The sequence below is a fragment of the Salvelinus fontinalis genome, chromosome 39 (assembly GCF_029448725.1).
Source record: "Salvelinus fontinalis isolate EN_2023a chromosome 39, ASM2944872v1, whole genome shotgun sequence".
Lineage (NCBI taxonomy): Eukaryota > Metazoa > Chordata > Actinopteri > Salmoniformes > Salmonidae > Salvelinus > Salvelinus fontinalis.
Window position 1 is genome coordinate 23,990,166 of NC_074703.1, and position 18,144 is coordinate 24,008,309.

Sequence of the window (18,144 nt, forward strand, 5' to 3'; positions counted from 1 at the left end):
TCCGCCAGAGCCAGCCAGCCAGGATCCGCCAGCCAGCCAGGATCCGCCAGAGCCAGCCAGCCAGGATCCGCCATCCAGCCAGGATCCGTCCCTCAGTCCGGAGCTGCCGTCCCTCAGTCCGGAGCTGCCGTCCCTCAGTCCGGAGCTGCCCCTTATCCCGGTGCTGCCCCTTATCCCGGTGCTGCCCCTTATCCCGGTGCTGCCCCTTAGTCCGGTGCTGCCCCTTAGTCCGGTGCTGCCCCTTAATCCAGTGGGGTTAATGTGGAGGGTGGCTATTTGGAGGAGGCTACGAAAGCGCGTAGTGACTATGGTGGGGTGGGGACCACGACCAGTGCCAGAGCCGCCACCGTGGACAGACGCCCACCCAGACCCTCCCCTAGACTTTATGCTGGTGCGCCCGGAGTTCGCACCTTAAGGGGGGGGTTATGTCACACCCTGGCCTTAGTTATCTTTGTTTTCATTATTATTTTAGTTAGGTCAGGGTGTGACATGGGGAAGTTGGTGTGTTTTTGTATTGTCTAGGGTGTTTGTAGGTTTAATGGGGTTATGTCTTGTCTAGGTGTTTGTATGTCGATGGCTGCCTGGATTGGTTCTCAATTAGAGACAGCTGTGGTTTATTGTCTCTAATTGGGAGCCATATTTAAGGCAGCCATGGGCATCATGTGTTTGTGGGTCTATGTTGAACGTTTGTTGCTTGTCGTTGCACTAACGTTTGTAGCTTCACGGTCGTTTTGTTGTTGTTTTATTTCAGTTTATGTATAGTGTTTGTTTTGTGTTTTCTCTCTCTTCTGAATAAAGAAGATGTATTTTTCACACGCTGCGCCTTGGTCCACTCTCTCTAAAGAAGACGATCGTGACAAAGCCCAAATAAGTTCAGGAGTAAACGTTTGCTTAACAGCTCACATAATATGTTGCATGGACTCACTCTGTGTGCAATAATAGTGTTTAACATGATGTTTGAATGACTACCTCATCTCTGTACCCCACACATACAATTATCTGTAAGGTCCCTCAGTCGAGCAGTGAATTTCAAGCACAGATTCACCCACAAAGACCAGGGAGGTTTTCCAATGCCTCGCAAAGAAGGGCACCTATTGGTAGATGGGTGAAAAAAAGAAGCTGACATTAAATATCCCTTTGAGCATGGTGAAGTTATTAATTATACTTTTGATGGTGTATCAATACACCCAGTCACTACAAAGATACAGGCATCCTTCCTAACTCAGTTGCCAGAGATGAAGGAAACCACTCAGGGATTTCACCATGAGGCCAATGGTGACTTTAAACCAGTCACAGAGTCTCATGGCTGTGATAGGAGAAAACTGAGGATGGATCAACAACATTGTAGTTACTCCTCAATACTAACCTAAATGACAGAGTGAAAAGAAGGAAACCTGTACAGAATATAAATATTCCTAAACAGACATCCTGTTTGCAATAAGGCACTGCAAAAAGTTAAACTGTAAAATATTTGGCAAAGAAATTCACTTTATGTCCTGAATTCAAAGCGTTATGTTTGGGGCAAATCCAACACAACACATCACTGAGAACCACTCTTCATATTTTCAAGCATGGTGGTGGCTGCATCATGTTATGGGTATGCTTGTTATCGGCAAGGACTAGCAAGTTTTTGAGGGGATAAAAATAAATGGAATAGAACTAAGCACAGGTAAAATCCTAGAGGAAAACGTGGTTCAGTCTGCTTTCCAACAGACGCCGGGAAACAGATTCACCCTTCAACAGGACAATAACCTAAAACACAAGGCCAAATATACACTGGAGTTGCTCACCAAGACGACATGATCGACTCAGAATGTTTCTGAGTTAGCTAGTTATAGTTTTGCTTATGCTTAAATTGGCTTGAAAATCTATGGCAAAACTTGAAAATGGCTGTCTAGCAATGATCAGCAACCACTTTGAGCACGTAAAAAATAATAATGTGTAAATGTTGTACAATCCAGGTGTGGAAAGCTCTTAGAGACTTACCCAGAAAAACTCACAGCTGTAATCGCTGCCAAAAGCTACTCTAACATGCATTGACTTAGGGGTGTGAATACCTATGTAAATGAGATATATCTGAATTTCATTTTCAATACATTTACAAAAATGTAGAAAACATGTTTTCACATTGTTCTTATGGGGTATTGTGTGTAGATGGGTCAGGAAAAAAACAGTTTAATCAATTTTAAATTCGGGCTGTAGCACAACAAAACGTGGAATAAGTCAAGGGGTATGAATACTCTCTGAAGGCACTTTGTGGCCCCGGGTGAGTCTGATGGAGTTTAAAGTGAGGAGATGAAAGGGTGGAGCAGAGATGGGTGCCTAGGTCTCTCTCCCTCTTCCCTCCCCCTCTTTCTTTTGATCAATTAAAATCCCTGTTAGGCATCTGCAGGGATGCGTAGGCCTGTGAATACCAACGCATGAGAGGAGACACCTCCTTTAATCTCTCTCACTCCCTTTCTCTCTCTTTTGTTCTTTCTCTGTCTCTCTTTCTCTCTCCCTTCCACCTCCCTCTCTCTCTCTCTCTCCACTCGGGCAGCACACACGGAAAGGTTGATGAATCGAGAGTGAAGTCTCTCTGCCTGTGGACAATGTATTGAAGAGCGATGGCGTGTGGATAGGTCATTGTAAAGGCAATGTAAGGAATGGGTTGTTAGTCTACTCTACTGTTACGAAATGCCACTACTAATCAACCATCTCATCCGTTTTGTCTCCCTATTTAAATCGTGGCGTTACGGTGAACACACTGAATGAACCATTACTTTAAAGAGCTTTCATGATATGTCTCGTGCCTGCCGTATGTAGCCTATCTGAAAGTGAAGCAGACGATTTAGAGGCCATATCATCCCTTCTGTCTACCGTAAAGTCGGAGCTTTTGCGTATGTGTAATACACAAAAGGTAGAACAGAACAGAGGGGTCCAGTACGACCCAAGTGTGACAACAACCAATCGGATGCTTTGAAACATCCACCTCTTCTATGATTCTGATAGGAAATATTCCATTGATCCAAACGGTAAAACACGACCCAACCCTCCAACCCTCTCCCCCACATCCCAGTATATCGCTCCAGACCCTGTGATGGGAATTATTAAACACAGTAGCGTTTGCATATTTAATGAATATTCAGACCTTTTTTACTCTCGCTGTCCGTCCCACCCACTGTCATCATCTGTATTCATGTGGCATGGAGGTGGGAGGTTGGTGAGGCTGGCATTCGTTGACAGGAGGACGTGACTGGCACACTGATACCTTGACTGGCACACTAAGCCCACTGTTCTGTCCTGGCCCTCCACACTACCTTACCAGCAGGTGATCACACACAGGGGCTGACCAGGTAAGAGAAGACAGACATCGGGGACTGGGGACAGGGGAATGTAGGAATTGAGAGCAAGAGATAGGAATTGAGAGCAAGAGAGAGTAGCAGCTATCAAGTGCAACTTCGATGTGGCTAAAGCTGTTGGAACAAAGAAATAAAGCTGTATTATTAAAATTATAATCAATCATTCTACAGTAAAATGGTCAAAACATCCCTGGAGCTTCACAAGTTTATAAATGTACACACCTGTCAAGAAAATGAATTCAATGACCCCCCCCTGATTTGTGCCGTTCTATTTTGGTCATTCAGCAGACGCTCTCATCCAGAGCGATTAGAGTTAAGCACTTTGCTCATTAACAGATTTTTCTCTTAATCAGCATGGGGATTCAAACCAGCAACCTTTCAGTTACTGGCCCACCGCTCTTGACCACTATGCTACCTGCCTTGGTTCATGTATTTAATGCTCTTTGGCTTGCTATGCGGGCCCCAACTCCATTAAATGTCTCTAAAGCGCAGCACACAGCACAATATTCAGCACAGTTCACTGCTTCAATAAATGATGAATCAAATTCAGATCCCTGGGAATTTTCAATTGCAGGTGCATTTTGGATGAGTGTGATTTGAATATCGGATCAAGGCCCCCCCCTAGTGTTAAAAGCCCCTTTAAATCGTGTAAGAGTTCAACAGTAGAGTAGATCAAATCAAACCAAATGTTATTTTTCACAAATCCGCCAAATACAACAGGTGTAGACTTTACTGTGAAATGCTTCCTCACAAGCCCTTAACCAACAATGCAGGGTTAAAAAGGAAGAAAATGTAGCAAATAAAAAAACGAAAAGAAACAGTAACACAGTGAAATAACAATAACGAGGGGCTATATACAAGGAGACCCGGTACCGAGTCAATGTGCAGGGGTACGAGGTAGTCGAGGTAATTGAGGTAATATGTGCATGTAGGTAGGGGTAAAGGTGACTAGGGAATCAGGATAGATAATAAACACGAGTAGCCGCAGCGTGTGTGAAGAGTGTGAAAGGGTGTCTATGTGTGTGTGTTTTGTGTGTTTTGTGTGTGTGTGTGTGTGTGTGTGTGTGTGTGTGTGTGTGTGTGTGTGTGTGTGTGTGTGTGTGTGTGTGTGTGTGTGTGTGTTGGAGTGTCATTGTAGTAAGTGTGAGTGTGTGTGTATAACCCAGTGAGTGTGCATAGAGCCAGTGCAAGAATGTCACTCTAAATAAAACAAAGTGGCACCTTTGACAGAGTACACACACACACACACACACACACACACACACACACACACACACACACACACACACACACACACACACACACACACACACACACACACCAATGTAATGCATAAAAGTACATGTTGTCATCACTACTGCTTAATGCCTTATTTCAACTAGAGTAATTCAGCTATTTGTCTGCTATTACTGAAGTGTCATCCTCACCTTTTCTCTCCTTTGTCTCCAGGGGCTGTTTGTACCTGTAAGCTCCCATTTGTCATCAATCACAGTGCAACTCTGTATAGAGGTCAGGTACTGCACACAGGGACCTACCTTACCTCCATCGTACTACAACCCTTGGAGGGACAGTAATTATCAAATCACTCAAGACCTGCACATACTCTCTCCATCCTTTGAGTGTTCGGAAGAATCTATCATTCATTCAAATAACTTATACATGTTACACATAGACTCGACATCCCCATAGATGAATATAGAATATGCATGAATATGCATATGCAGAATATAGAATATGCATTACTGTAAAGGGGATGGACATGATATCTATAGTTATCATGCCATCTAGTGGTACATTTGAGTATGACTGCTGGATTCTGTTTTTACTCCCATTCCGCTCCAATCCAGTAGGTGGCAGGATTGCACAAACACAATAAACCTTTGCTGTCATCTAGTGGACATATTGCTCTATTGCCCTCAGCTATGTCTAGACTATTGTGGTCCATCTTTTCTGTGTTCTAGTGTACTATAAAATAGATGGCTCTCCTAATCTTAACACTTTTCCCAGTCATATTCAAGGTTAGAACTACCTTCCTAGGGCTTTTCATGCTTCTAGCCTTGATTTGCATTTTTGATAACCTATCTACATAATTTCACTTTTTAATGTCTATAGTATTGCTTAAACTTCTTATGGCTGCAATCCCGTTAACGGGATCGATATGACAACAGCCAGTGAAAGTGCAGGGCGCCAAATTCAAACAACAGAAATCTCATAATTAAAATTCCTCAAACATACATTTATCTTATACCATTTTAAAGGTAAGCTTGATGTTAATCCCACCAAAGTGTCTGATTTCAAATAGGCTTTTCAGCGAAAGCACCACAAACAATTATGTTAGGTCACCACCAACTCACAGAAAAATTCAGCCATTTTTCCAGCCAAAGAGAGGAGTCACAAAAAGCACAAATAGAGATAAAATTAATCACTAAACTTTGATGATCTTCATCAGGTGACACTCATAGGACTTCATGTTACACAATAGATATATGTCTTGTTCGATTAAGTTCATATTTATATCCAAAAACCTCAGTTTACATTGGCGCCATGTTCAGAAATGCCTCCAAAATATTCTGAGAAATTGCAGAGAGCCATATCAAATAACAGAAATGCTCATCATAAACTTTGATGAAAGATACATGTTTTACATAGAATTAAAGATACACTTGTTCTTAATGCAACCGCTGTGTCAGATTTCAAAAAGCTTTACGGCAAAGCACAATATTCAATAATCTGAGAACAGCGTTCAGCCACAAAAGCAAGCCATACAGTTACCCACCAAATTGTGCAGTCAACAAAACTCATAAAAAGCATTATAAATCTTCACTTACCTTTGCTGATCTTCGTCGGAATGCACTCCCAGGACTCCCACTTCCACAAGAAATGTTTGTTTTGTTCGGTAATGTCCATCATTTATGTCCAAATAGCTATTTTTGTTAGCGTGTTTGGTAAACAAATTCAACGTCAGGAAGCGCATTCACTAAAAGCTGACGAAATGTCCAAACGTTCCGTAACAGTCAGTAGAAACATGTCAAACGATGTAGTGAATCAATCTTTAGAATGTTTTTAACATATATCTTGAATAACGTTCCAACCGGAGAATTACATTGACTTCAGATGAGCGATGGAACAGAGCTCCCTCTCGTGTGAACGCGGATGGTCAGGTCATGGCAGACCTCTCATTCGGCCCCCCTTCACAGTAGCGGCATCAGACAAGGTTCTACAGACTGGAAGCCGTAGGAAGTGCAAACTCATCCATTTCTCGCTGTGATTTCAATAGGATCTTGGTTGAAAATCGACCAGCCTCAGAATTCCCACTTCCCGTTTGGATTTTTTCTCAGGTTTTTGCCTGCCATATGAGTTCTGTTATACTCACAGGCATAATTCAAACAGTTTTAGAAACTTCAGAGTGTTTTCTATCCAATACCAATAATACTATGCAAATATTAGCAACCATGACTGAGGAGCAGGCCGTTTACTCTGGGCACCTCTGTGCACCTTTCATCCAAGCTACTCAATACTGCCCCTGCAGCCATAAGAAGTTAATAGATGTTGTCCAATGAATTCGGTAACCCCTCCCTCTTCATATCAGGCGTGATTGGAAAAAGCTGTTCAAAAGAGGACATTGTATTATCATATCTTCGCTACTCCCCGACGAAAGGCCATGCAGCCCAAACGCGTCAGAGTTTTGAAACTTTGTTTCCATTGAACATGCCATACAAATAAAGGCAGTTTAATTCATTATATGAAGTGTCTTTTTGAAAACCTTATAAACAGTTGATTAAAACGAACAAAACTATGACACTGCGGCGAGATGTTTCAATGAAAACTTTAATCTTCTTCTAAAATGATACGATTATTCAGATGTTACAACTGTACAACCCAGGATCCTTTCTATGCCTCTCAATTGTCAATTTATTTCCCAAATCAATTTGCAGGACATTTAACCGTGAACAACAGTGAATTTGGATGAACACCGTTTAAGTCCTGTTGGAAGATATCTGTGGGAGAAGAGTGTTTTTGGTTTGAGGTCAGATTATTTCAGAAAGTTCTTGTCACATGGAATGACTCAACATGGCACTAACCAATCCCTGTGGACAAAATGGGGATTGAGAGAAATCAGTGTGAACTCAAAAGAAGCCAAAGAAATCTAGAAGTAGTAGTCCCCAGTATGATCAGCGGCTACTGTCCTCCATGTCTGTACGGGCCTTATCAATGCCCTGTAGCACTGGGTATTACTGGGTTATAAGAGGGTAAAGGTCAGTCCTAGGTCCAATACGTTAAATACTTGAGGTGCACTTCATTTAGCTTGACTAGCATGCAGGTCGGGTGAAGTTTGCACTTTTGCTACTATTCTATTGGTTCCATTGTACCAGACAAGCAAAGCACACCTCCAGTATTTGACATAGACACAAGTCTGAATCATTATAATTACAGGTTATCTAACAGGCACACTGCGGAGACTGACTGACTACTGATAAAGTCTCTCAGTAGACTGAATATACAGCATTCCCACTACGTTCTCCACCTATTCTATTCTCTAAGGGTATTCCCCAGGGTATTCCCTAGGGTTAGGGGCAGGCAGCCTTGATATTCAACCACGCCAGTGTTCAAATTCGTCTTCACAGACACTATGGCGGTTGGGAGGCTTAAAGAGACTCTCCTCACAGGCCCTCGTCACTGTGACCTCACCGTGACATCACGTCAATGACCAATCAAAACACAGGAAATGTTGTCAGAGGCAGCACTATACGACTTTTAGAGAATACAAAATAAACAACAACGTTCAAGTAATCCCATGGTCTGAAAAATACAAAATCAAATGTAGAACCATTAAACATTTCAAACCTTACCCATATTACTTAGGTATAAAACCATTCAAATCTTAACAATTATAATAACATAATAATAATAATGCCAGTTTGTGATGCCATTATTATGTGGTAGCAACTTCCAAGGAGGTAAGAAAAATGGCATGCACAACAATGTTGAATCATAAAGAACACAAAATAATACAAAATCATATCCAATCTATTCATAATAATCATAAATAACAGATGTTTGTCTCACAGAGATAGACAGAGGACTCATCTTTGTATCTGTGCCATATTGGCATATGTGACTGCGCGGGCATCTCCATGTTAGAGTAGTCAATTTTCTTCTCAATTTGTATTAGAAAAAAAGCAAAAAGCTTGTATTGGTGATTTAGCACCACCTGCAGTTCTAGAATCCTGAACCAAAGCTTGTGTGTCACTTATTGATTGTGGCCACTAGATGGCGGTAATATATCTTAAAGCCATTTACAAACCATAGGCAACCCAATTTGAAGAAGTAGAAGACAATGTTCTGATCATTGGCTGATCTCTCCCAACCCATAGGAATCCCCACCCAGTTGAAAAAAATAAAATGGTCGAAAAGGTAATGGCAATTTCCATGCTAAAACGGGTCATATTCATTTCGATTCCTCTATCTATCTCTATGTTTTTTCTCTCTCAACACGACCAGGCAGGGTAGCAGGGGATGGAGGGAGAACAACATAAAAACATTTCAATTTCCCAGGTCATGTTCGACCACGGAGAGACGCTGAATAAATAAAACAGGGTCAAGTACTAAAGTCCATCGGTCTTGGTTTTCAGAACGGTCATCTTAACACCACTGTTTTTACAATACATAACAGTAGTTTTAGTGTTTTAACCATATAACGTCAACCAAACCCACCCCACCCACCCCACTTCACAATAACAGAAACACACACACACACACCAGCACGGTAAGAAATTGCACATTCAACACTCCTTGGTGCCATAAGGGACTGTTAAAACATTAATGTAATGTAAACATGAATAGAGAAATGCACAAACGTCATTCATTCATATTGCATTGAATATGGCTCAGATTTGATTTGAACTATTCTCTCTCAAGCACACCACACAGACACAGACACAGACACACAGACACACACACAGTCTGTAGGTGTGTACATGCTGCTCTGGTCAAGCTCTAGGTTGGGTGTGTAATGGATACCCAGGGCTGCATGGAGAATCTGTCCGTCTCTCTTTTCGTTGTCTGCCTAGCTGTCTGTCATCTGTTCCCACACTGGCCTCCAGGGGTTGTGGGGGCTTAGATTTGGGTGTCTACAAGCCTAGCAGTGTTGTTGGGATAGCAGTAGTGGTATCCAAGTGTAGCGGTGGTAGTACTATGGAGGTCGCTGGGTGATGTCCCTGCCTCAGAGTGCTGTGTGTCTTTGGCACACGTCTGAATGATTCACAAAGGCCTTCTGGGAAAATACGTAAATTGAATACGCGGTTTAACCGTGGTTGAACCGCGTTGGTACAGTATATAAGGCTGCAGGGCCGCACTGAGAGAGGGTCTGTGTGTCGGTGAACCCTCACCTCTGATCCCTGACCCCGAACCCCCTGAACCCTAATCTAGCCCATACCCTGGCATTCAGTGAACAACAGGCAACTCCATACCCCAACACTCCCATACGTTTACAATCAATCAATAAATTAATGAATAAATAAATAAAACCAATAATAAATAATGATTTCGATGAAACATTTTCCTGTGCCGAATAGGACAGAGTCATGCTGATGATGGAGTCTAAAGCGCGCCAGGCCGCTCCTGTCTGTCCAGCTGTCTGTCCATCCCTCAGTCAATCTATGGAGGTGAAGGGGGCTAACCTCTCTCCTCCTTCTCTCATCCTCTTCTCCCTGTCTTCCCCTCTCTCTGCATGTAGTCTATTTCCTCTCTCTCTCTCTCTCTCTCTCTCTCTCTCTCTCTCCCTCTCCCTCTCCCTCTCCCTCTCCCTCTCTCTCTCTCTCTCTCTCTCTCTCTCTCTCTCTCTCTCTCTCTCTCTCTCTCATACAGCAGTCTCCAGATCTTCGTGGGAGACAGTGGTAGGGAGCTGTTTGCTGGTCAGGTAGGAGGCCAGCTCTTGGTCCCCCGCGTTACGAGCTTGCTCCACTGGTGTCTTGCCCTGTGAACACATACACAGCCACACACGTCTGTGGTTACTTCCACTCCATTAAACAAACTCACTCTTATGTGTGAGCTTGCCTTTGTGTGTGCAAGTGTGTGTCTGTGTGTGTTTGTGCGGTGTGTACTGTGTGTGTGTGTGTGTGTGTGCTGTGTGTGTTCTGTCTGTGTGTGTACTTCGTGTGTACTGTGTGTGTACTGTGTGTGTCCTGTCTGTGTGTGTACTGTCTGTGTGTGTGTGTATTGTGTGTGTGGTGCAGTATGAGTAGGTGCGTGTGTGAGGTTCTAACCTTGAAGTTGGTCTTGATGAGGGAAGCTCCGGAGTCCATGAGAAGACGACACACGGCGTGATGCTTCTGAGAGGCCGCTTTGTGCAAGGCAGTGTCTCCTCTGAAAACACACACACACACACACGAGCACGCACTTCACGCAAGCTGCAGGCTGCCTGATCAGTTTGAGGTATAGAAAAGTTACTTCAAGCACAGAAATAAGACATTCTTCAATGTTAGACCCTCAGGTAGACAACAAAGGCATAAGGCAGTGGGTGACTTACGTTTCTCTGTTGGTTAAATCCAGGAGCACCTTTGACCCTAAAAGAAAACAAACAAACAGAGCAAACAAGCTCATTTGAAGGAGGCAATAAGAAGCAACACACACACACACACACCCACACACACAGAGACACACACTCACCGTGCTCCAGTATGAAGCGGACCACTTCAGTGTGTCCGTGCTGAGAGGCCAGGTGTAGTGCACTACAACCAGTAAAATCCCTCACCAGGAGGCTGGTCCCGCGAAAGAAGCTGCCCGACAACTGAAAGAGAGACAGGAAGAACACAGCTATGAGAGAAACGTATGTGTCGACATCAGTAGTGCATATTACGTCAGGAATGGCTTTGAGCTAGTTCTAGTAAGACAGTCAGACGGTTGCAAGGGAGAAGGTCGAGGTCTCTAACCGTAGTCAGGTCCCCAGAGGAGGCAGCCGTCAGCATTGCTGAAGAACACACACACACACCACTATCAGTTAGACAATGTTATAGGGTTACAAGTGAGTTAACAGGAATCATTCCCACTGTAAGGTTTTTATAGATGAACAACATGGGTTGTACAACTGTTCTTCTTTCAAAAGACGCAAAACATCTCACCTTGTTCCTCAGACGTCAGAGGGCTCCTGTACCAGAGAAACAAATAGATGATAGGACTGCGACTCTCTACATGAAATAACGTTACAGCTGTGTGTGTGTGTGTGTGCGTGTGAGCATTTGCGGGTCTGTGTGTGTGTGTCTCTCTCGCTCTTTCTCTGTCTCTCACCCAGAGTTAGGCTCCACCACCAGGTCAGGCATGCCTGTGGCCGGTCCCCCCGCTAGTCCATCGTGGTCCAGGATAAACACCTCTTCCTGGCAGATTTCTGTCACATAGTGCAGGTGCTCCTGGGCCTTGTCTATACGGTAGAAACGGTCTGCAGACGTAGCTGGGGGAAAGGAGACTTGGTTTAGAGAGATGATGTGAAAGGAGGGAACCGTTTACTGTCACACAGTCGATGTCTTACAGTCACACAGTTATGCCGTGTTACCAAACCTTAGGTAGAGACTTCAGAGTCCCACTTTACATCAGGAACAACGGATACCTATATGAACTCAGCAAAAAAAAGAAACGTCCTCTGACTGTCAACTGCGTTTAATTTCAGCTAACTTAACATGTGTAAATATGTGTATGAACATAAGATTCAACGACTGAGACATAAACTGAACACGTTTCACAGACATGTGACTAACAGAAATGGAATAATGTGTCCCTGAACAAAGGGGGGGAGGGGTCAAAATCAAAAGTAACAGTCAGTATCTGGTGTGGCCACCAGCTGCATTAAGTACTGCTGTGCATCTGTGAGATGTTACCCCATTCTTACACCGAGGCACCTGCAAATTCCCAGACATTTCTGGGGGGAATGTCCCTTGCCCTCACCCTCCAATCCAACAGGTCCCAGACGTGCTCAATGGGATTGAGATCCAAGCTCTTCGCTGGCCATGGCAGAACACTGAAATCCCTGTCTTGCAGGTAATCAGACACAGAACGAGCAGTATGGCTGGTGGCATTGTCATGCTGGAGGCTCATGTCAGGATGAGCCTGCAGGAAGGGTACCACATGAGGGAGGAGGCTGTCTTCCCTGTAACGCACAGCGTTGAGATTGCCTGCAATGACAACAAGCTCAGTCCGATGATGCTGTGACACACCGCCCCAGACCATGAAGGACCCTCCACCTCCAAATCGATCCCGCTCTAGAGTACACGCCTCGGTGTAACACTCATTCCTTCGTCGATAAATGCGAATCCGACCATCACCCCTGGTGAGACAAAACCGCGACTCGTGAGAGAAGAACACTTTTTGCCAGTCCTGTCTGGTCCAGCGATGGTGAGTTTGTGCCCATAGGCGATGTTGTTGCCGATGATGTCGGGTGAGGACCTGCCTTACAACAAGCCTACAAGCCCTCAGTCCAGCCTCTCTCAGCCTGTTGTGGACAGTCGGAGCACTGATGGAGGGATTGTGTGTTCCTGGTGTAACTCGGGCAGTTGTTGTTGCCATCCTGTACCTGTCCCTCAGGTGTCATGTTTGGATGTACCGATCCTGTGCAGGTGTTGTTACACGTGGTCTGCCACTGCGAGGACAATCAGCTGTCCGTCCTGTCTCCCTGTAGAGCTGTCTTAGGCGTCTCACAGTACGGACATTGCAATGTATTGCCCTGGCCACATCTACAGTCCTCATGCCTCCTTGCAGCATGCCTAAGGCACATTCACGCAGATGAGCAAGGACCCTGGGCATCTTTCTTTTGGTGTTTTTCAGAGTCAGTAGAAAGGCCTCTTTAGTGTCCTAAGTTTTCATAACTATGACCTTAGTTGCCTACCGTCTGTAAGCTGTTAGTGTCTTAACGACCGTTCCACAGGTTCATGTTCATTAATTGTTTATGGTTCATTGAACAAGCATGGGAAACAGTGTACAATGAAGCCTTTACAATGAAGATTTTTACGAATTATGTTTGAATGACAGGGTCCTGAAAAAGGGACGTTTCTTTTTTTGCTGAGTTTACAAGTAGGCTAAAGTGTTTTGACCCCGTTCTGACCCTAGGTGAGTGATGTCCCTGAGTGATGTCACTCACAGTCCAGGAAGCTCCAGTTGGGGGAGAGTCTGTGGGCGGAGCCAGGTCGCGGTAGACCTCGACACTCATCCTACAGAAAGGGGAGGGAAGGGATGGGCAGTTCAATAACGACTCACCGATAGCATAGTCAGACATAATAGACTGAACGAAAGACAGACGGGAACCTGGTAATGCACTCGGTGGCCAGCAGATGGAGCCTGATGAAGATCCTGTTAGAAACAGGAAACCCCAGGAGTGTTTCAGAAAATAGAACAATCACCATAGCCAAATCATATTGGCGTGAGTGTGTGTGCACATGTGTGTGTGTGCAAGTGTGTCACGTGTCTGTGTGTGTTCTCACCTCCTGTAGCCTGTCTATGTAGAGTCTGCAGGTCTCCAGGTCACAGTCGCCTCTCACCACCACAATCCCCACAGCGATCGCTGCAACACACACGCACGCATACACACGCATACACACACACACACACACACACACACACACACACACACACACACACACACACACACACACACACACACACACACACACACACACACACACACACACACACACACACACACACACACACACACACTTTATTAATGTATTTTCTGGCTGCAGGACACACACATGGGGACTAGAGGCTGCTGCCTATACATAGACTTGAAATCACTGGCCATTTTAATAATGGAACACTAGTCACTTGAATAATGTTTACACATTTTGCATTACTCATCTCATATGTCTGTACTGTATTCTATTCTACTGTATCTTAGTCTATGCATTACTCATCTCATATGTATATACTGTATTCTATTCTACTGTATCTTAGTCTATGCCACTCTGACATCCATATATTTATCTATTCTTAATTCCATTCCTTTATTTAGATGTGTGTGTATCGTGTGTACTGTTGTGAAATCGTTCGATATTACTTGTTAGATATTACTGCAATGTTGGAGCTAGAAACACAAGCATTTCGCTACACCCGCAATAACATCTGCTGAACACGTGGAAGTGACCAATAAAATGTGATTTGATTTGATGGACACTTCAGCAAAGACACACACACACACACTCACAGATGTCTCGGAGTCGTTCCCTGTCGAACTGTAGTCTGTCGTAGTCCTGCAGACTGATGCGGTTGACTCTGAGGCGCAGACGCTCGGGGACAGCATGGGGGCTGGAGGAGCACACGCACGCGGAAACGTCTCAATCAACATCACATTTGGCTTCATTTCATTTTTCTTCTGTTCAGTACCGGAAACAAATAGGATGTGTGTATTGTTCTTTTTTCATTGATTGCGATCTAGCAATGCCAGGATAGAGTACACTGTGCTACATGTACTGTAGCCACAACAGCACAGAGCACAGAGCAGGACAGGGGGGACTCCCACAGAGACAGACGCTAGGAGACAGCACGCCGACAGGTCAGAACGGGTTCAGCATGCAGCGGCAGCCACATACTTTAGATGTTAGACCCACCTGCTGCACGCGGCAGTCGACACAGGCACAAACAAATAACTTGGCGCTCTTCTCTCCGTCTTTCTCTCTCTCAGACAGTCTCTGAAACACACGTGCAGGGTGGAAGTACTTACACAGAGAAGGAGTCAGGGGGAGCAGAGAGGCGGCGCAGGTCCGCGGCACACACCTTCTGAATGCTGCAAAGGCGTACAGACACACAACCGGGCAGGGTGAGTGCCGAAGGGGGGGACACAGGCCCAGAGGGGAGTCGGGTAAATATCAAGGAAAGAGAGAGGGACAGAGGAGTAGACATGAAGGTGAGGAGAGAGGGAAGAAAGAAAATATGAAAAAGACAGTCGAGGATGAAGACATGGAGGAAGCCCATGTCAGACTAGAGTATTATTGCAGAACACTAAGGCAACAACCAGGCACAGCATAGCTGAGTAGAACCACACTGAGTAAAGAGCAACACACACACAACGGAAGCTGGATACACACACAGGCATTAGTGCTGTTGGGACAATTTAACAGGTGGTGGTAAGCGGAACAGATGGTTAGAGGAGAAACTAACAGTGTGAAGGGAATATAATGAGACAAAGCCCTGAATAAGACCAAGAAACGGAACTGTGTGTGTGTGTGTGTGTGTGTGTGTGTGTGTGTGTGTGTGTGTGTGTGTGTGTGTGTGTGTGTGTGTGTGTGTGTGTGTGTGTGTGTGTGTAAAGCAGCAGTGGGTTTACACCTTAAGAGATGTTACACTAAGGTAGCGCCTAGTTTGACCTGTTTTCCTTGGTGTACGCTTCTTTCCAACAGAATGCAGCCACGGCATAAAACCTACCACTGGTTATCTTTCTCGTAATCGGTGTAAACGGACACTTAAACCCATTGATAGTGTCCATTCTGTAGCCTTGGGAGCGAGGTGACTCACTCACTCGGGCAGGACTCGGAGGTCTTCACCCTTCTGTTCCACAGGAAGAAGGATAGCGGACGTGTGTGTGATTCACTGAGTCGGCTCGGGGATTCGAAACCAGCGACCGCTCGGTTACTGGTCTTAACCGCCAACCTACCTGCAACACTCCAGCCATTCTCTTTAGAGAGTGTGTGTGTGATTCCCTCGTTGAGTGAGGGCAGTGGGGTCTTGCTCCCTAGTGCTATATTGGCCTATATCCTTGGAGTGTGTGTGTGTGTGTGTGTGTGTGTGTGTGTGTGTGTGTGTGTGTGTGTGTGTGTGTGTGTGTGTGTGTGTGTGTGTGTGTGTGTGTGTGTGTGTGTGTGTGTGTGTGTGTGTGTGTGTGTGTGTGTGTGTGTGTGTGTGTGTGTGTGTGTGTGTGTGTGTCTCACTCATTGAGCAGGGGTACTGAGGTGCGTCTCTTGCTCTTCTGTACCATGTTGGCCTGGTTGCGTAGGGAGATGCGGAGGGTTGAGGGGGCCAAGCGACACGGCTCTCCATCCACCTACACACATGCACGTGCAAGCGTACCCAGACACACACACACACACACACACACACACACACACACACACACACACACACACACACACACACAAACTGCATATAAAATACAGTCTGACTGACGGTTGTATGGCCTGTGTTATATCTCTGTAGCACGGGCCTGTGTTATATCTCTGTACCATGGGGCTGTGTTATATCTCTGTAACATGGGGCTGTGTTATATCTCTGTAACATGGGCCTGTGTTATATCTCTGTAACATGGGTCTGCGTTATATCTCTGTATCATGGGGATGTGTTATGTCTCTGTAGCATGGGGCTGTGTTATATCTCTGTAGCATGGGGCTGTGTTATATCTCTGTAGCATGGGGCTGTGTTATATCTCTGTAGCATGGGGCTGTGTTATATCTCTGTAGCACGGGCCTGTGTTATATCTCTGTACCATGGGGCTGTGTTATATCTCTGTAGCATGGGGCTGTGTTATATCTCTGTAGCATGGGGCTGTGTTATATCTCTGTAGCACGGGCCTGTGTTATATCTCTGTACCATGGGGCTGTGTTATATCTCTGTAACATGGGCCTGTGTTATATCTCTGTAACATGGGTCTGCGTTATATCTCTGTAACATGGGTCTGTGTTATATCTCTGTAGCATGGGGCTGTGTTATATCTCTGTAGCATGGGGCTGTGTTATATCTCTGTAGAATGGGGCTGTGTTGTATCCCTGAATAGTGTGGGTCTGTGTTATACACTCACGTGACAGTTTATTAGGTACACCCATCTAGTACCGGGTTGGACCCCCCTTTGCCCCCAGAACAGCCTGAATTCTTTGGGGCATTCTACAACGTGTCGGAAATCTTCCAAATGGATGTTGGTCTATGCTGATGCGATGGCATCACGCAGCTGCTGCAGATTGGACGGCAGTACATTCATGCTGTGAACAGCTCATTCCATCTCATCCCATAGATGCTCTATAGGGTTGAGGTCTGGGGACTGACCAGGCCACTCAAGAAAACTGAACTCTCTGTCATGTTCCAGGCAATGTTTTTCCATTCCTCAATTATCCAGTGTTAGTGATCGCGTTCCCACTGGAGCCGCTTCTTCTTGTTTTTAGCTGATAGGAGTGGAACCCGGTGTGGTCGTCTGCTGCAATAGCCCATCCATGACAAGGATTGACGCGTTGTGTGTTCTGAGATGCGGTTCCGTACACACAAGTTCTGCGCTGTTATTTGTCTGCTTGCAGGCTACCTGTTAGCTTGCACGATTCTTACCATTCTCCTTCGACCTCTCTCATCAACGAGCTGTTTTCGCCATCAGGACTGCTGCTGATGGGATGGTTGTATTTGTCGCACCATTCTTGGTAAACCCGAGACACTGTTGTGCTTGAAAAGCCCAGGAGGGCGGACGATTCTGGGATACTGGGCCCGCGAGCCTGACACCGACGATCACGCCGTGCTCAAAGTCGCTATGTTTACTGGTTCTGCTCATTCTAACACTCAATAACTGAACAGTAACTGAATGCCTCGATGCCTGTCTGCCTGCTTTATATAGTAAGCCACAGCCACTTGACTTACAGTACTGTCTGTAGGAGCGATCCATTTTGGTGAACGGGGGGGTGTACATAATGAACTGGCCAGTGAGTGTATATGTGTAGCATGCACTATAAACCCCGATGTGCTGTCATTACTCAAAACCTTTGAGGAAACGCGTTGTAGTTACTACATCTAATATATCTAGTAAAGTAACTTAAACTGATTTTCTAGTCATTACTCAAACCCGAAACATCAC

At 45.1% G+C, this 18,144-nt stretch overlaps 1 protein-coding gene across 3 annotated transcripts in view; it reads right to left on the bottom strand.

The window, feature by feature from the left end:
* Window positions 1-7,153: 7,153 nt before the first annotated feature.
* Window positions 7,154-18,144, bottom strand: part of dgki (diacylglycerol kinase, iota) — a 46,920-nt gene continuing 35,929 nt past the window's right edge. For 2 of the 3 annotated variants that reach the window (XM_055905003.1, XM_055905001.1), the window contains exons 21-33: window positions 16,250-16,362; window positions 15,046-15,108; window positions 14,530-14,630; window positions 13,808-13,887; window positions 13,632-13,676; window positions 13,468-13,537; window positions 11,628-11,787; window positions 11,462-11,487; window positions 11,273-11,310; window positions 11,010-11,130; window positions 10,870-10,906; window positions 10,607-10,706; window positions 7,154-10,317 (exon numbers count right to left, since the gene is read on the bottom strand). In XM_055905003.1, coding sequence (XP_055760978.1) covers window positions 10,201-10,317; window positions 10,607-10,706; window positions 10,870-10,906; window positions 11,010-11,130; window positions 11,273-11,310; window positions 11,462-11,487; window positions 11,628-11,787; window positions 13,468-13,537; window positions 13,632-13,676; window positions 13,808-13,887; window positions 14,530-14,630; window positions 15,046-15,108; window positions 16,250-16,362 — 1,071 coding nt within the window. In that variant the 3' untranslated portion in view covers window positions 7,154-10,200. The remainder of the gene's footprint in view (window positions 10,318-10,606; window positions 10,707-10,869; window positions 10,907-11,009; window positions 11,131-11,272; window positions 11,311-11,461; window positions 11,488-11,627; window positions 11,788-13,467; window positions 13,538-13,631; window positions 13,677-13,807; window positions 13,888-14,529; window positions 14,631-15,045; window positions 15,109-16,249; window positions 16,363-18,144) is intronic. The other variant, XM_055905004.1, reaches the window with a different exon arrangement.